This window comes from Salvelinus sp. IW2-2015, linkage group LG36 (assembly GCF_002910315.2).
Source record: "Salvelinus sp. IW2-2015 linkage group LG36, ASM291031v2, whole genome shotgun sequence".
Taxonomy (NCBI): Eukaryota; Metazoa; Chordata; class Actinopteri; order Salmoniformes; family Salmonidae; genus Salvelinus; species Salvelinus sp. IW2-2015.
Window position 1 is genome coordinate 36,060,226 of NC_036875.1, and position 23,240 is coordinate 36,083,465.

The 23,240-nt window shown below is 41.5% G+C and overlaps 1 protein-coding gene across 1 annotated transcript in view; it reads right to left on the minus strand.

The window, feature by feature from the left end:
- Positions 1-23,240, minus strand: part of LOC111959410 (parathyroid hormone 2 receptor-like) — a 99,269-nt gene that overhangs the window by 14,498 nt on the left and 61,531 nt on the right. The window contains exons 9-11 of the mRNA XM_070437675.1: positions 20,304-20,370; positions 10,055-10,149; positions 8,510-8,648 (exon numbers count right to left, since the gene is read on the minus strand). Coding sequence (XP_070293776.1) covers positions 8,510-8,648; positions 10,055-10,149; positions 20,304-20,370 — 301 coding nt within the window. The remainder of the gene's footprint in view (positions 1-8,509; positions 8,649-10,054; positions 10,150-20,303; positions 20,371-23,240) is intronic.

The window sequence follows — 23,240 nt, forward strand, 5'->3', positions numbered from 1 at the left end:
ACATATCTGATTCAGCTAGTTTAAGCGTCTTGTGTGAGCAGCTTAATTAGTAGAATCAGGTGTTGTTAAATTAGGGTTGGACTGAAAACCCACAGGACGGTAGATCTCCAGGAAGAGGGTTGGACTGAAAACCACAGGACGGTAGATCTCCAGGAAGAGGGGTTGGGATGAAAACCCCAAGGCGGTAGATCTCCAGGAAGAGGGTTGGACTGAAACACACAGGACGATAGATTCCAGGAGAGGGTTGGACTGAAAACCACAGGACGTAGATCTCCAGGAAGAGGGTGGACTGAAAACCTCACAGGACAGTAGATCTCAGGAAAGTAGGGTTGGACTGAAAAACCCGCCAAAAACAGGACGGTAGATCTCCAGGAAAGAGGGTTGGACTAAAACCAAGGACGATGACAGATCTCCAGGAAGAGGGTGGACTGAACCACAGGACGGTAGATCTCCAGGAAGGGTTGACTGAAAAACCACAGGACAGTAGATCTCCAGGAAGAGGGTTGGACTGAAACCCACAGGACGGTAGATCTCAGGAAGAGGGTTGGACTGAAAACCCACAGGACGCGTAGATCTCCGGAGAGGGTTGGACTGAAAACCACAGGACGGTAGATCTCCAGGAAGAGGGTTGGACTGAAAACCACAGAAAGACGGTAGATCTCCAGGAAGAGGTTTGGACTAAAACCCAAAGACGAGTAGATCTCCAGGAAGTTGGTTGACTGAAAACCCACAAACGACCAGTAGATCTTCAGGAAGAGGTTGGACTGAAAACCCACAGGAAGGTAGACCTCCAGGAGAGCACTTGGGCAGCCCTGCTGTACCTAGTCACTTTGCAAATGACCTTGACCTAACCTGTACCCCGCACATGACTAGGTACTAGGTACCTCCTGTTATAAAAGCCTCGTATTGTTATGTACATTTCTTTGGTTTACTTTTTGATTTTGATTTATTTAAAAATGTAAAAATTGTAGTAAATATTTTCTTAACTTTATTTCTGTTAACTGCATTGGTTGGTTAAGGGCTTGTAAGTAAAGCATTTCACGGTTAAAGTCTACACCTGTTGTATTCAGCGCATGTGACAAATAAAATTTGATTTGATGTGTGAAAATAATCAACGTATAGTATGTGACTATTGGCTCCAAAAGAGAGTGGACACATATGGTATTAGCACCACTGTACAAGCTCTGATTGTATGATTCAGAGCAACATTAAGAGCAGCCCTTCCCATTACCTGTGGGCAGGGTCATTGCGAAGTGTTGCTACTGGAGTGCACTATAGCAGCTCTCTCTGTTCATTGTTCCTTAGTAGATTGCTCTCCTCTCGTCCAGGGGAGTAAGGGTCATCTATTGTATTCACCTTCTCAGTAGAAGGATTCTCTAGTAGAGATGTTTCTGGAGGCAAAATTTGGCTCATTTTCCAAAATTTTTTCCTGCAGGTACTGTATCCCGGTTTAGACTTATGTGAGGGCCAGTTTGTGCTAAGGAGGAAGATGATAATGAGGAGGGAAATGATAATGTAGGAAGTTTTTACAGAAATAGCATCCAGTTGTTATTGACCATCTCTCCCAAAGCATTATGTCAGAGTTTTGAATAGGCTTAATAATGTCACTGTTGTCTGTGGAGATAGATAAGGTAAGATTGATGAGCAAATCGTAATTTCATTGCTTGTTTTTTTGATTGGATGTTTGGTGGGACATATGGCACAAGAAGCCTAAACTTCCCTCCCAGGCTGGAGAAATTATACGTTTAGGGGTTAAAGTTCAAAACAGTGTTCAGCGAAAGTAAATTCTCCCTCAAGTTGCGAGAAATGACTGCGAGCATCTTATTGGATTCACTCTTTTGTTGCTGAGAATGTTAAACATTACGTCTATGATTGAGTCTTTAAAAAGGCTTCTAAGTTGGTAATCTTTCCAGTATGGAACATTCAATCTTGTTATGCCTTAATTGAAAAATCTATCAATTCCCTACAAAAATGTTAAATGTATTATAATCCTAATTAATTCACATTTCCTGTTGCTGCAGGACTGATTTTGCCTGCTATAGGAATACTGGCTCATTAATCGGCTATCTACATCTGTACCTTAATTTTCAAAAAAGTGGTATGAAAACCAGGTACCTGGGGAGTTGAGGAAGAGCTCGAAGTACATCCTGACCTCCGAGTGGGCCTTGGAAGGTGTGAGGCCATCCCAACAACACAACTGTAGTGGTACCCAACCCAGCACAGCACCAGGGTGACTTAGGCCAAGCTTCCTGTGGGTCACAGACACAAGCAACAGGTTGAGGGATCAGTTTGAGCAAGACAAGACAAGATGCTGAACTACTTTATCTCCATAATAGGGTCGTTATTTTGGATGGAGGTGCATCACGGTAATTCCTGACGCAGTAGACTGTCAATGGACTGTGTGTTTTTGTCACACCCAGAAAGATAAGGTCACCCGTACCTTTCATCGCGGTGGTTCAGCATGACATCCAACAACTCACCAACAACTCCCTGTTTAGTAAACAGGGTTGTCACATGTACAGATGGCCATTCAGTCATGCCACATTTGCAACAATTCTGCTTGCCTCGCCAAAGAGGGTTGTGGTTTTTCCCTCAGATCTGGATCTGCTATTAATTATCATCTAAACAATCTCCCGATCCTCAGTGAAAATGCATAGCAAACGAAACCTGCCGGTAATTATTAAAGCATCTTATAAATGGCCTGTAGGCCGACGTTCAGAAAGTTGGTTGTAATGGTGTGTACAATTGGCACATTTAGTTTTAAGATGGAGCGTTTGGCTTCCTCCCATATCTGTCATCATTCATTCATGCGTACAGTCCAGTGAACACGAACTGACGCCAGCCAGGGTTGACAAGTCTCCTGCAGGAGGTAAGTTCTCCTGGATTCTGTTAAGGTGACTCAGACATTGCGTGTGTGTGTGTTGTGTACGAATGTGCATGTGTGTGCCTGTGGTGTGTGTGTGTATGGCGTTGTATAACTGTTGATTTAAGCCTAGCAGGAGTGACGTGGGGCTCTCGACCCTGGTGGAAAACACTCTGGATCCAGTCCCTGACTGGCACTCTATTCCATTATAGTGCACTCTTTAGACCAGAGGCCCTATGGGCCGATATCAAAAGTATGTGCGCACTATATAGGCGACACTTAGGGGAGATTTGAGACGCACCCTGTCTGAATATGAACCTCGGAAGAACCTCTACCTCCCCAACACACAGCCCCTATCATTACATAGGCTTTCCAACATCCATATGGATTTGTTTCGTAGCTCATGGGTAATTGCAGATGAAATAAGTTAGCTAACATAATATTGTGCTTTTGTGTATGTTTTATGGGTGTTTTCATCCCACTTTGAGGAACGATAACGAAGCAGAGGAGATTTTACAGACCGAAATAAATTCTAAGCTAGCGGCAAGAGATTTCTCACACCAGACAAAGTGTACACCCATATCAAGTCAATTGTTAAAGGGAAACATAAGGAAGTACAAGAACGGTATACAGCACAGAGGCAAAGCAGTCTGAAATATAGTTGTGGATATAGTTTGTTCTATATACCTTCTAGTTAATCTTATGAGTCTGCTTTGTTTAATCCAACGAGTGTTCAACTCGTACAGCAGAAAAAAAGGTCTAATGCCTTACTACAGCTTGGACTTTCACCGATGTGATACATATGACATCAAATAACTAGTGGGGTCCTCACAGAAATCTTTTTGCCAATCTTTTTACCCCACCTGTACTGTTTTCTTTGTGTTCGTAATTCTCCTGCGTTGGTCTCCCTGATCTTTTGTTTGCCAGCACTGCACCAATGTTCCAAAAAGGATAAAATTCAGTGAGTGGACAATTGGAAAAACATTCTAATTAGCGAAGCCAGAGCATAATAGACAAACTTGATTGCAAGTGAGGTACAAGCCCTCTGCTTGAAACCAGTATTGACCCCCCATTTTCCTGTAGTATTCCTCTCACTTTCACTCTACTCTTCTCCAACTCTCCTCTCACTTCCACCCAATACTCAAAAGCGCCATCTTGCTTGCACTTAAATATACTTTTCGTTTACAATCCATTTGAGAGATAACAGGCTTGACTGTCAGGGCATTGACAGCTGTTGATACATTGATCGTAGCGCTTGGGTAGGTTACTATCTTAATTGTAATCAGTATACAGTTACATGTCCAACATTGCAACAGTAACCTGTTCCATAACTGTAACAAAACTCAGTAAATGTAATCTAGTTACTTTGTTACTTTCCCCTTAGATGGGCATAAGAGAAGACGACAAAAAACGATCCTAAATGCATTTGCATGTTTCATGATGAACCAAACTATATTATTTGCCCGCACTTAATTATAAATGTGAACATTGATGTCATTAGAATGTGTCTTACATATGTCTTCGGTGCAAAAAATTATTATTTCTGCAAGTAAAAAGTAATCCAGTAAGTAATATCATCTAGTTTTTCAATGGTATCTGGTATTATCTGATCAATTTTTTTCCACTGGTAACATAGAACCTGATTAACGGTTTAAGAAAAAAAAGTAATCCATTACATGTAATCAGTTACTCACGACCCTGTGAATAGACATACAGTGCCTGGACATGTGAAACACAGGTTTTACTTACCATCGTATGATCAGTGCATAAGCATTCAGTACAAGTAGGTTAAAGAATCAATATAATATTTAATAAGAGGTACGACGGCTTCTTGAAATGGGAGTTCAAGGAGTGGCGTTCCGCTGGCTAAGTTGAGAGGAGATTCGATTCATACTCATCCATTTTTGCCTGACTCAATATACACGAAACCTCAGGTCATTGTTCCGTTCATTGATGAATGACTCGTATTCTCTCAGAGGGAAACCTCAGCGGACAGGTGAACAATGGCATGATGAAAAAGTATTAATTTTGAAACGTGTGTCAATCAAGTTGAAGTGCCCTTTGGGGCCTCAAGTATAATTAATGAATTAGAAAAATGCAAAATTGCCGTTTCGTATTTGAGGCTTTCATTCTGGAACAGAGGCTCTTACGATGGCGGCTCCTAATGGAAATCTCACATGCCCATTAAACAACCTCGTCAGCGTATAGAATCACTAAATGAAGTACTAAATCATACACATTGTAAATTAAAACTGACAATGACATACGGACATTAAAACCATGACACATGAATAACAGAATAGATTTAAAACCATGAAATGAATACAGATACATTAAAAAAACCATGACAATATGGAATATATTAAACCACACAATATTGAATACATTAAAACCACAACAATATGAACAGCAAAAAACACGTCAGTTACAACAACTGAACGCTTCCGCATTAACCCAATCCCTCTGACTCAGAGAGGTGCGAGGGCTGCAATAATTAACATCCACGTCTTCGGCGGGCCGAGGCACAAGTGGGTTAACTTGCCTTGCTCAGGGGTCGCGAACGAGCGATTTTTTACCTTGTAGCTCAGGGATTTGATTCCAGCACCTTTTGGTTACTCGCCCAAGCGCTAACCACTAAGAACTACCTTGCCACTCCCATTCACTAGATTGGAATGCAGAATCTATGTTAAAAAAAAGATCTCATCTCAGAGTGATTGGTTATGTTGCCTCCATTGCCAGTGGGGAACCAGAGCTGATGGACTGGCATTCTTTTGTTAATCTAACCATCATCACTGAAAGACATCCCATTCATGAGGAGTAAATATGTGAGCTTGTGACCATCTGACAAGGAAAACTCTAGTGATAAGCTCAATGATAAGCTCAATGATTAAGCTCACAGATAAGTTCTCTATGATAAGTTCAGTTGATAAGCTCAAGATAAGGTCTTGGACAGCCGCCTCTCACCAAAACCACCGTCAGTCTTCAGATTTCTGGAACAAGGTTTCCAATCCCATTCTGGGAGCAGCCAGTAGGTCTAACTGCTTTGCATTCAAATATTCATACTCATCCAAATATTTTACTAACATATTCAATAATGTCTTCTTATATCGGCCAACATTATAATGAGCGTACATCTATACTAAGAATTAGACTACTGCACTCGTGGGATGGAAAAATACTTACAGACCCAGACGTCTGATCCAAACAATATTGATCTTACTACCAAATACTCAACCTCAGAGTTCCGTCCAACCTTCTGGCCAGAGTTTGCCGGTGTGCGATCCCATGGGCACCCTATTTAAAAGCGGGATAGAGGTGCCATCTCGCGATCAACCCTCACATCCTTATTCATCCCACCTAACTTTCATAGATTCAGTCCTCCTCAGATCCAATGACGTTCATCATTACTCTCCATATGAAATCAGTGTTATCTGTACACATTCCCTCCAATTTTCTTGCGGTCTCCAGACCAATTCAGGTTGTAATTATTACCTTTCCCCTCCAAGGCTCTGAGCCCAAAGGACAGAAGCTGAGGAGGAAAGCTCCTTGTTTTTAAGATAGTCACTTATACCAATGGAGCTACTTTTTACTGCTATGGGATGACACACAGCTGTACATTTCAATGACACATGGTGAAGCCCCAATTGCCCTCGCTTAGAAGCCTGTGTTTCAGGACATAAGAAGTGGATGGGTGAAAACTTTCTACTTTTTAACTCCGGACAACAAGAGATGTCTTTGCTTGAAGTCCCAAAGAAACAAAAAGATATTCCTGTTAAATCTGACAATTAATCTTGATGGTCTGTAAAGTCGTCTCAAATAATAAACTGTGACAGGACCCTCGGCAGTTACTCTGGACCCTATGATCTCTCTTTGACGAACATATCAAGGACTGTTTCAAGACGACAGCTTTTTTCCATCTTACGTAACATTTGGCAAAATCAGACATTTTTCTGGTTCCAAAAATGAGCAGAAAAATGTATCCATGCTTTGTTACTTCTCAGAGTTAGACTACTGCACTACTGTCCTGTAAGTTTTCAGTCCAACCCTAATTTAACATATCTGATTCAGCTAGTTAAGGTCTTGTTGAGCAGCTAATTAGTAGAATCAGGTGTGTTAAATTAGGGTTGGACTGAAAACCCACAGGACGGTAGATCTCCAGGAAGAGGGTTGGACTGAAAACCCACAGGACGGTAGATCTCCAGGAAGAGGGTTGGACTGAAAACCCAGAAGACGGTAGATCTCCAGGAAGAGGGTTGGACTAAAACCCAAAAGGACGGTAGATCTCCAGGAAGTTGGTTGGACTGAAAACCCACACGACAGTAGATCTTCAGGAAGAGGGTTGGACTGAAAACCCACAGGAAGGTAGATCTCCAGGAAGAGCATTGGGCAGCCCTGCTGTACATAGTCACTTTGCAAATGACCTTGACTAACCTGTACCCCCGCACATTGACTAGGTACTGGTACCTCCTGTATAAAGCCTCGATATTGTTATGTACATTTCTTGTGTTACTTTTTGATTGATTTGATTTAWAAAAAATGTAAAAAATGTAGTAAATATTTTCTTAACTTTATTTCTTGAACTGCATTGTTGGTTAAGGGCTTGTAAGTAAGCATTTCACGGTAAGGTCTACACCTGTTGTATTCAGCGCATGTGACAAATAAAATTTGATTTGATGTGAAAATAAATCAACAGTATAGTATGTGACTATGGGCTCCAAAAGAGAGTGGGACACATATGGTATTGGCACCACTGTTACAACTGATTGTATGATTCAGAGCACATTAAGAGCAGCCCTTCCCATTACCTGTGGGCCAGGGTCATTGGAAGTGTTGCTACTGGAGTGCACTATAGCAGCCTCTCTGTTATTGTTCCTAGTAGATTGCTCTCCTCTCTCCAGGGAGTAAGGGTCATCTATTGCTATCACCTTCTCAGTAGAAGGATCTCTAGTAGAGATGTTTTCTGGAGGCAAAATTTGGCTCATTTTCCAAATTTTCCTGCAGGTACTGTATCCCGGTTTAGACTGTGAGGGCCAGTTTGTGCTAAGGAGGAAGATGATAATGAGGAGGAAAATGATAATGTAGGAAGTACAGTAGCAATCAGTTGTATTGACCATCTCTCCCAAAGCTTATGTCAGAGTTTTGAATAGGCTAATAATGTCACTGGTCTGTGGAGATAGATAAAGGTAAGATTGATGAAGCAAATCGTAATTTCATTGCTTGTTTTTTTGATGGATGTTGGTGGGACTATGGCCACAAAGAGCCTAACTTCCCTCAGGTGAGAAATTATGTTTAGGGGTTAAAGTTCAAACAGTGTTGGAAAGTAAAGTTCTCCCTCAAGTTGCGAAGAAATGACTGCAGCATCTTAATTGGATCACTCTTTTGTTGCTGAGAATGTAAAACTTACAGTCTATTTGAGTTTTAAAAAGGCTTCTAAAGTTGGTAATTTCCACTATGAAAATTCAATCTTGATTTGCCTTAATGAAAAATCTATCAATCCCTACAAAAATGTAAATGTAATTATAATCCACATAATAATTCACATTTCCTGTTGCTGCAGGACTATTTTCCTGCTATAGGAAACTGGCTCAAATGAAGGTTCTACATCTGTACCTAATTTTCAAAAAGATGGTATGAATAACCAGTTACCTGGAAGGAGTTGAAGAAGAGCTCGAAGTACATCCTGACCTCCCAGCTGAGGCCCTGGAAGGTGTGAGGCATCCCCACAAACACAATGTAGTGGACCCCAAACACCAGCACCAGCACCAGGGTGGACTTAGCCAACTTCCTGTGGGTACAGACACAAGCAACAGGTTGGAGAGGATCAGTTTGAGCAAGACAAGACAAGATGCTGAATCTTTATCTCATAATAGGTCGTTATTTGGGATGGAAGGTGATCAGTAATTCTGCGCAGTCAGACTTCAATGTAGTTGTTTTTGTCACACACAGAAAGACTGAAGGTCACCCGTCTTTACATCGCAGTGGATTCAGCCATGACATCAACACTCACCAACAACTCCCTGTTTAGTAAACAGGGTTTCACATGTCACAGATGGCCATTAGTCATGCCACATTTGCAAAATTCTGCTTTCCTCGCCAAAGGGGTCTGTGGTTCTTCCCCTCAGATCTGATCTGTATTAATTATCTATCTAAACAATCTCCCGATCCATCAGTGAAAATGCCAATAAGCAACGAAACCTGCCGGTAATTATAAAGCATTTATAAATGGCCTGTAGGCAGACGTCAGAAATGGTGTAAATGGTGTGTAAATGGCACATTTAGTTAAGATGGGAGCGTGCCTCCCTCATATCTGTCATCATCATTCATGCTACAGTCCAGTGAACACGACTGACGCCCACAGCAGGGTTGACAGTCTCCTGCAGGGTAATGTTCTCCTGGTCTGTAAGGTGACTCAGACACTGGTGTGTGTGTGTGTACGAATGTGCATGTGTGTGCCTGTGTGTGTGTGTGTGTGTATGCGTTGTATAACTGTTATTAAGCCTAGCAGAGTGACGTGGGGCTTTGACCCTGGTGGAAACACTCTGGATCAGTCCCTGATGGCACTCTATTCCCATTATAGTGCACTACTTTAGACCAGAGCCCTATGGGCCGTATTCAAAAGTAGTGCACTATATAGGGAACACTAGGGGTGAGATTTGAGACGCACCCTCTGAATGAACCTCGGAAGAACTCTAACCTCCCCAACACACAGCCCTATCATTACAGAGGCTTTCAACATCCACTATGGATGTTGTTCAGTAGCATCATGGGTAATTGCAGATAGAAAATAATAGCAACTAATATGTGCTTTTGTGTATGTTTTATGGTGTTTCATCCCACTTTGGAACGATAACGAAGCAGAGGAGATTTCAGACCGAACATAAATTCTAAGCTAGCGGCAAGAGATTTCACACCCAAGACAAAATGTACACCCATATCAAGTCATTGTTAAAAGGGAACATTAAAGGAAGTACAGAAGGTAACAGCACAAGAGGCAAAGCAGTCTGAATATAGTTGTGGATATAGTTTGTCTATAACCTTCTGAAATTATGAGTGCTTTTTAATCAACAGTGTTCAACTCTACAGCAGAAAAAAAGGTCAAATGCCTTACTACAGTTGACTTTCCGTGTGATCAATAGACATTCAAATAACTAGTGGGTCCTCACAGAAATCTTTTGCCATCTTTTTACCCACCTGTACTGTTTTCTTGTGTCGTATCTCCCTGCGTTGGTCTCCCTGATCTTTGTTGCCAGCACTCGCACAATGTTCACAAAAAGGATAAAATTCAGCTGAGAAGACAATTGGAAAAAATTCTAATTAGCTGAACCAGAGATAATAGACACTTGATTGCAGAGAGTACAAGCCCTCTGCTTGAAACATATTCCCTCATTTCTCTAATCTCCTCACTTCTCTAATCTCCTCTCAATTCTACCTCAAAAGCCCATCTTCTTAGCACTTAATATCTCTTTACAATCCATTGAGAGATAACATGGGCTTGACTGTCAGGGGGCATTGAAGCATGTTGATACATGATGTAGCGTTGGGTAGGTTACTTTCTAAATGTAATCAGTTACAGTTACATGTCCAAAATTGCAACCAGTAACCTGTCCATAACTGTAATCAAAATTCAGTAATGTAATCTGATTACTTTGTTACTTTCCCCTTAAGAGGCATAAGAAGACGACAAAAACGATCCATAAAATGCATTTGCTGTGTCATGATGGAACAAACTTATATTTGCGCCTTATTTAAATGCTGAATTGAATGTCATTAGAAATGTTTCTTAACATATTCTTCTGCAAAAATTATTTCTGAATTAAAAAGTAATCCAAGAAGTAATCATCTAGTTTTTCGAAGGTATCTGTATTCTGATTACAATATTTTTCACTGGTAACATAACTGATTACGGTTAAGAAAAAAAGTAATCCATTACATGTAATCAGTTACTCACGAACCCTGATGATAGACCATACAGTGCCTGGACATGTGAAAACACAGGTTCTATCTACCATGGTATATCAGTGCATCAAGCAATTCAGTACAAGTACGAGTTAAAGAACTCCAAATATAATATAATAAGAGACTACAGGCTTTGAAATGGGGTTCAAGGAGGGTTCCGCGTATTGAGAGAGCATTCGATTCCAAACTCATCATTTTGCCTGACTCATATACAGAATCAGGTCATTGTTCCGTTCATGATGAATGATCGATTCTCTCAGAGGAACACCTCAGCGACAGGTGAAAATGGCATGATGAAAAGTATTAATTTTGAAACGTGTGGCAATCAGTTGAATGCCTTTTGCCTCAGTATAATTAATGAATTAGAAAAATGCAAATTGAACGTTTACGTATTTAGGCTTTCATTCTGACAGAGGGCTCTTAGAATGGGGCTCCTAATGGAACTCAACATCCATTAAACAACCTGTCACTTTGTATGAGGAAACCATGACAACATGAATACAGAATTCATTAAAACCATGACAATGAATACGGAATACATTAAAACCATGACAATGAATACAGAATAGATTAAAACCATGACAATGAATACAGAATACATTAAAACCATGACAATATGAATATATTAAAACCACAACAATATGAATACATTAAAACCACAACAATATGAACACAAAAAAACAGTCAGTTACACAACTGAACGCCTTCCGCATTTAACCCAACCCCTCTGAATCAGAGAGGTGCAGGGGCTGCCATAATTAACATCCACGTCTTCGGCGCCCGAGGCACAGTGGGTTAACTGCCTTGCTCAGGGGCAGAACGACAGATTTTTACCWTGTCAGCTCAGGGATTTGAMCCAGCAACCTTTTGGTTACTGGCCCAATGCTCTAACCACTAGYCTACCTGCCACCCCATCAATATGAATGCAGAATATGTTAAAAAAAGTCTCATCTCAGAGTGATTGGTTATTGTGCCATCCATTGCAGTGGGAACAGAATTGCTATGGATGGCATTTTCATTTTGTAATCTCAACCATATCACTGAAAGACATCCCATTCATGAGGAGTAAATATGTGACTTGTGACATCTGACAAGAAAACTCTATGATAAGCTCAATGATAAGCTCAATGATAAGCTCAATGATAAGCTCTATGATAAGCTCAATGATAAGCTCAATGATAAGTCTTTGACAGCCCATTCTCACAAAACCACGTCAGTCTTCAGATTCTGGAACAAGGTTTTCCAAATCCCATTCTGGAGAGCTAGCCAGTAGGTAACTGACTTTCATTCAAATATTCAACTCATCCAAATATTTTACTAAATATTCAACTAAGTCTTCTCTATGGACCATAATTAAATGAGCGTACATCTGCTGATTAGCCTAACTGCATCGTTGGATGGAAATCTTACAGACCCAGACGTCTATCAAAACAGATATGATCTTACTACCAATCTCAACCTCAGAGTTCCTTCCAACCTTCTAGCCAGAGTTTCCGGGTGCATCCCAAATGGCACCCTATTTAAAAGGGAATAGGGTGCCAATTGCYACTCAACCCTCACATCTTATTCATCCCACCTAACTTATAGATTCAGATCCTCCTCAGATCCCAATGACTTCATCATACTCCTCCATATGAAATCAGTGTTATTGTACACATTCCCTCCAATTTTCTTGCGGTCTCAGACCCAAATCAGTGTAATTATACACATTCCCTCAAGGCTCTGACCCAAAAGGAACAGAGCTGAGGAGAGGAAAGCTCCTTGTTTTAAGATAGTCACTCATACCATGGAGCACTTTTACTGCTATGCGGATGACACACAGCTGTACATTTCAATGAAACATGGTGAAGCCCCAAAATTGCCCTCGCTAGAAGCCTGTGTTTCAGACATAAGGAAGTGGATGGCTGAAAACTTTCTACTTTTAAACTCGGACAAAACAGAGATGCTTGTTCTAGGTCCCAAGAAACAAAGAGATATTCTGTTAAATCTGACAATTAATCTTGATGGTTGTAAAGTCGTCTCAAATAAAACTGTGAAGGACCTCGGCGTTACTCTGGACCCTGATCTCTCTTTTGACGAACATATCAAGACTGTTTCAAGGACAGCTTTTTTCCATCTACGTAACATTGCAAAAATCAGACATTTTCTGTCCAAAAATGATGCAGAAAAATGTATCCATGCTTTTGTTACTCTAGGTTAGACTACTGCAATGCTCTACTTTCTGGCTACCGGATAAAGCACTAAATAAACTTCAGTTAGTGCTAAATACGGCTGCTAGAATCCTGACTAGAACAAGAAATTTGATCATATTACTCCAGTGCTAGCTTCCCTACACTGGCTTCCTGTAAGGCAAGGGCTGATTTCAAAGTTTTACTGTTAACCTATAAAGCGTTACATGGGCTTGCTCCTACCTATCTTTCCGAGTTGGTCCTGCCGTACATACCACACGTACGCTACGGTCACAAGACGCAGGCCTCTAATTGTCCCTAGAATTTCTAAGCAAACAGCTGGAGGCAGGGCTTTCTCCTATAGATCTCCATTTTTATGGAATGGTCTGCCTACCCATGTGAGAGACGCAGACTCGTCTCAACCTTTAAGTCTTTACTGAAGACTTATCTCTTCAGTAGGTCATATGATTGAGTGTAGTCTGGCCCAGGAGTGTGAAGGTGAACGGAAAGGCTCTGGAGCAACGAACCGCCCTTGCTGTCTCTGCCTGGCCGGTTCCCCTCTCTCCACTGGGATTCTCTGCCTCTAACCCTATTACAGGGGCTGAGTCACTGGCTTACTGGTGCTCTTTCATGCCGTCCCTAGGGGGTGCGTCACTTGAGTGGGTTGAGTTACTGACGTGATCTTCCTGTCTGGGTTGGCGCTCCCCTTGGTTTGTGCTGTGGTGGAGATCTTTGTTGGCTATACTCGGCCTTGTCTCAGGATGGTAAGTTGGTGGTTGAAATATCCCTCCTAGTGTGTGTGGGGGCTGTGCTTTGGCAAAGTGGGTGGGGTTATATCCTTCCTGTTTGGCCCTGTCCGGGGGTATCATCGGATGGAGCCACAGTGTCTCCTGACCCCTCCTGTCTCAGCCTCCAGTATTTATGCTGCAGTAGTTTATGTGTCGGGGGCTAGGGTCAGTTGGTTATATCTGGAGTACTTCTCCTGTCTTATCCGGTGTCCTGTGTGAATTTAAGTATGCTCTCTCTAATTCTCTCCTTCTCTCTTTCTTTCTCTCTCTCGGAGGACCTGAGCCCTAGGACCATGCGTCAGGACTACCGGGCATGATGACTCCCTGCTGTCCCCAGTCCACCTGGCCTTGCTGCTGTTCAAGTTTCAACTGTTCTGCCTGCGGCTATGGAACCCTGACCTGTCCACCGGACGTGCTACCTGTCCCAGACCTGCTGTTTTCAACTCTCTAGACACCGCAGGAGRGGTAGAGATACTCTTAATGATCGGCTATGAAAAGCCAACTGACATTTACTCCTGATTATTATTTGTGAACATTTATGAACATTTGAACATCTGGCCATGTTCTGTTATAATCTCCACCCGGCACAGCCAGAAGAGGACTGGCCACCCCTCATAGCCTGGTTCCTCTCTAGGTTTCTTCCTAGGTTTGGCCTTTCTAGGGAGTTTTTCCTAGCCGCCGTGCTTCTACACCTGCATTGCTTGCTGTTTGGGGTTTTAGGCTGGGTTTCTGTACAGCACTTTGAGATATTAGCTGATGTACGAAGGGCTATATAAAATAAACTTGATTTGATCATTTAGCTATTTGATTTTGAATTTTAAGAAGACTTTATGTATATAAAAAATGATAAATTTGGCCTTTACTACTATAGCCCATAGAAATGTACTCAATAACACATTCATAAATGGCAAAAAAGACAGTCCAAAAAATCATAAGGAGTAAGGTTTTGAAGTGTGTGTCCTACATCTAGGAGATATAAGAAAGATCAGGAAGTATTTTTGTTTTTTTGGACACATTTAACTTCTTGTTTTTGTTGGCACAAGACTACCTCCATACTTCCATTCATCTGTGTGGGTTACCTTCAGATGAGCCCCGTGACACTTGTGGGGGTCGTGACACTTGTGGGGGGGTCGTAGAGCAAAARGGAGAACACCATTGTGTTCGTGAGAGCCTTCCCTTTTTACAGGGTCATATTAGTTCAGCCTGGTCTCATAGACTAGACGTAACATAGTACATACTGTATAAATCCGGGACACTCAAATTAGTATGATATGTTACATTTGAAGTGGTTAAGACAGATGGTTATTTAAGGCAAAAACAGAAGTAGTGGCCTCCTGAGTGGCGCAGTGGTCTAATGCACTGCATCGCAGTTGCTAGCTGTGCCACTAGAGATCCTGGTTCGCGACTGGGAGACACATGGGGAGGCYCACAATTGGCRCAGCGTCGTCCGGGTTAGGAGAGGGTTTGGCAAGTCGCCAGGTGTACGGTGTTTCCTCCAACACATTGGTGCGGCTGGCTTCCGGGTTAAGAAGCAGTGTGAATTGGCTGGGTTGTGTTTCGGAGGACGCACGGCTCTCGACCTTCGRCTCTCCCGAGTCTGTACGGGATTTGTAGCGATGGGACAAGACTGTAACTACCAATTGGATACCATAAAATTGGGGATAAAGAAAAAAGACAGTAGGGTGGTTGGAAGTTCGAATCTCATCAGTTACCACTTTAGATTTTTAGACAATTTGCAACTTTTCAACTACTTTTTAGCTACTTTGTAACTACTTAGCATGTTAGCTAACCTCTCCCCTAGCCCTAACCCTTCCGCTAACCCTAAGCTTAATCCTAACTCCTAACCCTAACCTCTAGCCTAGCTAACTTTAGCCAGCTAGCTTTCGTTAGCCACCTAGCTAAAATTCGCAACATATCATAAGTTTAGCAAATTCGGAACATATTGTAACATAACATATAATACGAATTGTAATTCATAACTTATCATATAAAATGGGTGATGGATATCCACAAATGAATACATACCATATGAAACTTAACATATCATCTTAAATGTAGTGTTTCGGATTTACATACAGAATAATACGAAATGCTCTGCGACCGAGTTGATTAGTTTGTACCCCAAAATGTTTGGACGATGTTGTTCATGAGAGTCATCTGTCCATAGTGTAGTCAAACTGTACAGGCGTTTTCGTGAGAAGACCGATTTTCCGGGTGTCTCATGGTGTGACAAACACCACTGTAGCTTGGCCACCTTCCACTGCAGATGCGGAAAGCCGACAGAGGTGGATGCCCTGGATTGAGACATAGCCCATGCAAAAATAAACTGCCAACAGGCTAGAAATGTTTTAACAGTTGTCTTTTTTTGCGTTCAATTGTGCTCCTTGAGCCACACAATAAGCTTCCATTCCCCTGTCACAAGCAGATTTATGACTGATTTAATATGAAATCATCCTGTTATGGTCAACCCATTTATGGTCAATCCTGTTACAGTCAACCCAGCACTTAATAGGCACTTACTATAATATTTTCTACTTAACCTCAAGGTGGGAAAATGTGTTTATGAAGTTGAACATGTGCTATTTATGACAGGATGTTAAAATTAGGTGAAATCAAGTTACACTTCTCAAAAGGCGCCGAATTGGTGGAACGACCCAAGATAAGTGTGCTTCCATACCAGTTGCTATCTCTCACATTTCCAGAGTTAACACACACACAAAGGCAGCTGGGGGCAGAGTTGAATATTTAATCTCAATCAAAATATTTTGACACCGTGCAATTTTCTACTATTGTCCACAACATTATCTGATTTCAGTCATGCAAGAGAAACCCATAAACAATAAGAAGCAGACATTCATACTGTCTGTCTTCCTTCAGCTTCTGAAAACTTAGCTTGGTGATGGGTCTCAGTAGGCGGGTCTGTGTGTCTAATCTTTAAAGCTCCCAAAAACCCACACGCTGAGCGGTTTCATAAAATGATGAATGCTAAAATGGGTCCCCATAAGATCTAGAGCAGGGGTCTACAACCTTTTCTAGCATGAAAGCTACTTAAAAGAAATGAAACGTCGCCAGCTGCACATTTTATTTATGTCTTTCAAATAGGCACATTATTCTCCTCTACCCTGAAACTCTTCCCCGGGTCCTTGGTATAGAAGAGATGTGTTTTCTGTCAATATACTGTACCTGGTAATATTATGGTTAATAAACAGTATTTGGCATGACAGGCCTGATAAAATTATATTTTGTATTTRSCCAAATTCTGTTTTATCAGTTTTATTTTTCCTGGTTTAGATAGTTTTTTACTCMGAATATAACAATTACTCATAAACAACTAAAATGGATGTTCTGAGTCCACGTCAAATCTTAAATCACATCACTGACAAAAAAGTAGGTCATCTGAACTAGATAATAATGAGGGAGTGGATAGACGTTGTCGGGTGTCAATATGTTCTCCCAAGGATTTGTGTATACAGTAGTGGTAACAGTGGTAACAGTATATGGTAGTAATACCAGAGTAATGGATCCGTAATGGATCCGTGAATCTAATGAACAGACAACACTTACTAATCATCATGATATGCACATGCCTTCAGTAACTAATCATGATATGCACATGCCTTCAGTAACTAATCATGATATGCACATGCCTTCAGTAACTAATCCATATGATATGCACATGCCTTCAGTAACTAAATCATGAATATTGGCACATGCCTTCAGTAACTAATCATTATGATATGCACATGCCTTCAGTAACTAATCATTAGATATGCACATGCCTTCAGTAACTAAATCATGATATGCACATGCCTTCAGTAACTAATCATCATGATATGCACATGCATTCAGTAACTAATCATCATGATATCACATGCCTTCAGTAACTAATCATCATGATATGCACATGCTTCAGTAAACTAATCATGATATGCACATGCCTTCAGTAACTAATCATTATGATATGCACATGCCTTCAGTAACTAATCATGATATGCACATGCCTTCAGTAACTAATCATTATGATATGCACATGCTTCAGTAACTAATCATCATGATATGCACATGCCTTCAGTAACTAATCATGATATGCACATGCCTTCAGTAACTAATCATGATATGCACATGCCTTCAGTAACTAATCATCATGATATGCACATGCCTTCAGTAACTAATCATCATGATATGCACATGCCTTCAGTAACTAATCATCATGATATGCACATGCCTTCAGTAACTAATCATCTGATATGCACATGCCTTCAGTAACTAATCATATGATATGCACATGCCTTCAGTAAATATCATTATGATATGCACATGCCTTCAGTAACTAATCATTATGAATATGCACATGCCTTCAGTAACTAATCATCATGATATGCACATGCCTTCAGTAACTATACATCATGATATCACATGCATTCATAACTATCATCATGATATGCACATGCCTTCAGTAACTAATCATCATGATATGCACATGCCTTCAGTACTAATCATGATATGCACATGCTTCAGTAACTAATCATATATGATATGCACATGCCTTCAGTAACTAATCATGATATGCACATGCCTTCAGTACATATATTATGTCTCACACATGCCTTCAGTAACTAATCATCATGATATGCACATGCCTTCAGTCCTAATCATCATGATATGCACATGCTTCAGATATAATCATCATGAATATGCACATGCCTTCAGTAACTATATATGATATGCATGTTCAAGATAACTATCATGATATGCACATGCCTTCAGTAACTAATCATTCATGATATGCACATGCATCATCGTAACTAATCATGATATGCACATGCCTTCAGTAACTAATATCTATATGCACTGCCTTAGTATAATACATCATGAATATGCACATGCCTTCAGTAAACTAATCATGATATCATGATATAATTGATATGCACATGCCTTCAGTAACATATCATCATGATATGACAATGCCTTCAGTAACTAACTCATATATGCACATGCCTTCAGTAACTAATCATCATGATATGCACATGCCTTCAGTAACTAATCATTATGATATGCACATGCCTTAAGTATTAATTATGATATGCACATGCCTTCAGTAACTAATCATCATGATATGCACATGCCTTCAGTAACTAACATCATGATATGCACATGCCTTCAGTAACTAATCATCATGATATGCACATGCCTTCAGTAACTAATCATCATGATATGCACATGCCTTCAGTAACTAATCATCATGATATGCACATGCCTTCAGTAACTAATCATTATGATATGCACATGCCTTCAGTAACTAATCATCATGATATGCACATGCCTTCAGTAACTAATCATCATGATATGCACATGCCTTCAGTAACTAATCATCATGATATGCACATGCCTTCAGTAACTAATCATTATGATATGCACATGCCTTCAGTAACTAATCATCATGAATGCACATGCCTTCAGTAACTAATCATCATGATATGCACAGTGCTTCAGTTAACTAATCATCATGATATGACACATGCCTTCAGTAACTAATCATCATGATATGCACATGCCTTCAGTAACTAACCATCATGATACGCACATGCCTTCAGTAACTAATCATTATGATATGCACATGCCTTCAGTAACTAATCATTATGATATGCACATGCCTTCAGTAACCTATCGTAATACACAGAGTGTACAAAACATTAGTAACACCTTCCTAATATTGAGTCGCACACTTTCCATCCTCATACTACATCTCCCACCTCTCTGGCCTCTGGTGTTCGCCATGGTAACATGGTAACCAAGGTCATTAGAAGACTTCTGAACTCATGTTGTCCCTGTCTTTCAGTAGATGCTGCATATCACTCTGGATGTACAGAACCAGCCAAACGTTTGGACACACCTACTCATTCAAGGGCTTTTCATTATTTCTTTACAATTTTCTACATTGTAGAATAATAGTGAAGACATCATTACTATGAAACAATACATATGGAATCATGTAGTAACCAAAAAACTGTTAAACAAATCAAAATATATTTTATATTTGAGAATCTTCAAAGTAGTCATCCTTTGCCATGATGACAGCGTTGAACACTCTACCCTTGAATGAGTAGGTGTGTCCAAAACTTTGACTGGTACTGTCATATTAGTGAAAATGTTGTTGCTATTTTTCCAGTAATGATATTATTAGACCTTCGATTGTGGGTGTTGACTGGTAAATAATTGATGGAATCCTCAGATAAGCATATTCACGCACAAACATACATACACAGACACATGCATGCACAAGCACACGCACATGCACATATGAGTAGGAGAGAGAGACAAAGAGCAATTATCATATGAATTGAGTTTTCTTTCCTGCTCTGATATCTGTCTGTGTCCCTGCCACAGAAGTGATCAGCTGTGTTATGAAACAGCTTAAAGTGAAGGGGAAAACTTGATCTATTTTTCTGTGAGGCAGCGTATCATCCTACACCAACTCTGAGACACAGACAGACTGGAGGCAGCAAGCAAAGCATTACTCTGCCTTACCCCAATGGCTGTCAGAATGGGGACTTGGTATATCCACTTAATGTTCCCAGCACTTAACTCCCAGCACCTAGAATCATTGAGAGAAAAGAAGAAGAGGAAAATAGATGGTTGTAGAAAGGCAAACAAGGAGGAATAAAGTTGGAGGGTGTGAAGTAGGGGTGATGTATCAAAACAAAGAAATGGAAAGAGAAGTGGATGGACGGAGGGAGCGAAAGAGGTGAAGGAAGAGAAATATAGTGAGTGAGAGAGAGAGAGAGCAAAAGAGAGACCCTCCCTATTCATTACAGTGACAGACAGGCAGGCCTAAGAGAGACCCTCCCTATTCATTAAGCAGGACAGACAGGCAGCTAAAGAGAGACCTCCCTATTCATTACAGTGACAGACAGGGCAGCTAAAGAGAGACTCTCCCTATTCATTACAGTGACAGACAGGGCAGCTAAAGAGAGACCCTCCCTATTCATTACAGTGACAGACAGGGCATGCTAAAGAGAGACCCTCCCTATCATTACAGTGACAGACAGGGCAGCTAAAGAGGACGTCCCTATTCATTACAGTGACAGACAGGCACTAAAGAGGCCCTCCCTATTCATATACAGCAGAACGAAATGGGCAGCTAAAGAGACGATCCCTATTCATTACAGTGACAGACAGGGCAGCTAAAGAGAGACCCTCCTATTCATTACAGTACGACAAGGCACTAAAGAGAGACGTCCCTATCATTACCGTGACAGACAGGCAGCTAAAGAAGACCCTCCCTATTCATTACAGCAACAGACAGGGCAGCTTAAAGAGAGACCTCCCTATTCATTACAGGACAGCAGGGCAGCTAAAGAGAGATTCCCCTATTCATTTACAGTGACAGACAGGGCAGCTAAAGAGAGACCCTCCCTATTCATTACAGCAACAGACAGGGCAGCTAAAGAGAGACCGTCCCTATTCATTACAGCAACAGACAGGGCAGCTAAAGAGAGACTGTCCCTATTCATTACAGTGACAGACAGGGCAGCAAAGAGAGACTCTCCCTATTCATTACATTGACAGACAGGGCAGCTAAATAGAGACTCTCCCTATTCATTACAGTGACAGACAGGGCAGCTAAAGAGAGACCCTCCCTATTCATTACAGTGACAGACAGGGCAGCTAAAGAGAGACCCTCCCTATTCATACAGCAAGACAGGGCAGCTAAAGAGAGACCCTCCCTATTCATTACAGTGACAGACAGGGCAGCAAAAGAGAGACCCTCCCTATTCATTACAGTGACAGACAGGGCAGCTAAAGAGAGACTCTCCCTATTCATTACAGACAGACAGGGCAGCTAAAGAGAGACCCTCCCTATTCATTACGACAACAGACAGGGCAGCTAAAGAGAGACCCTCCCTATTCATTACAGTGACAGACAGGGCAGCTAAAGAGAGACTCTCCCTATTCATTACATTGACAGACAGGGCAGCTAAAGAGAGACCCTCCCTATTCATTACAGTGACAGACAGGGCAGCTAAAGAGAGACTCTCCCTATTCATTACATGACAGACAGGGCAGCTAAAGAGAGACCCTCCCTATTCATTACAGTGACAGACAGGCAGCTAAATAGAGACCCTCCCTATTCATTACAGTGACAGACAGGGCAGCTAAAGAGAGACCCTCCTATTCATTACAGTGACAGACAGGGCAGCTAAAGAGAGACTCTCCCTATTCATTACATGACAGACAGGGCAGCTAAAGAGATACCCTCCCTTATCATTACAGTGACAGACAGGCAGCTAAATAGAGACCCTCCCATTCATTACAGTGACAGACAGGGCAGCTAAAGAGAGACCCTCCTATTCATTACAGTGACAGACAGGGCAGCTAAAGAGAGACTCTCCCTATTCATTACATTGACAGACAGGGCAGCTAAAGAGAGACCCTCCTATTCATTACAGTGACAGACAGGGCAGCTAAAGAGAGACCCTCCCTATTCATTACAGTGACAGACAGGGCAGCTAAAGAGAGAACCCTCCCTATTCATTACAGTGACAGACAGGGCAGCTAAAGAGAGACCCTCCCTATTCATTACAGTGACAGACATGGCAGCTAAAGAGAGACCCTCCCTATTCATTACAGCAACAGACAGGGCAGCTAAAGAGAGACCGTCCCTATTCATTACAGTGACAGACAGGGCAGCTAAAGAGAGACTCTCCCTATTCATTACATTGACAGACAGGGCAGCTAAAGAGAGACCCTCCCTATTCATTACAGTGACAGACAGGGCAGCAAAAGAGAGACCCTCCCTATTCATTACAGTGACAGACAGGGCAACTAAAGAGATAATCTCTCCCTATTCATTACAGTGACAGACAGGGCAGCTAAAGAGAGACTCTCCCTATTCATTACAGTGACAGACAGGGCAGCTAAAGAGAGACCCTCCCTATTCATTACAGTGACAGACAGGGCAGCTAAAGAGAGACCCTCCCTATTCATTACGTGACAGACAGGGCAGCTAAAGAGATAATCTCTCCCTATTTTATTACAGTGACAGACAGGGCAGCAAAAGAGAGACTCTCCCTATTCATTACAGTGACAGACAGGGCAGCTAAAGAGAGACCCTCCCTATTCATTTCAGTGACAGACAGGGCAGCTACAGAGACTCTCTCCTATTCATTACAGTGACAGACAGGGCAGCAAAGAGAGACTCTCCCTATTCATTACAGTGACAGACAGGCAGCTAAAGAGAGATCCTCCCTATTCATTACAGTGACAGACAGGGCAGCTACAGAGAAACTCTCTCCCTATTCATTACAGTGACAGACAGGGCAGCTAAAGAGAGACCCTCCCTATTCATTACAGTGACAGACAGGGCAGCTAAAGAGAAACTCTCTCCCTATTCATTACAGTGACAGACAGGGCAACTAAAGAGATAATCTCTCCCTATTCATTACAGTGACAGACAGGGCAGCG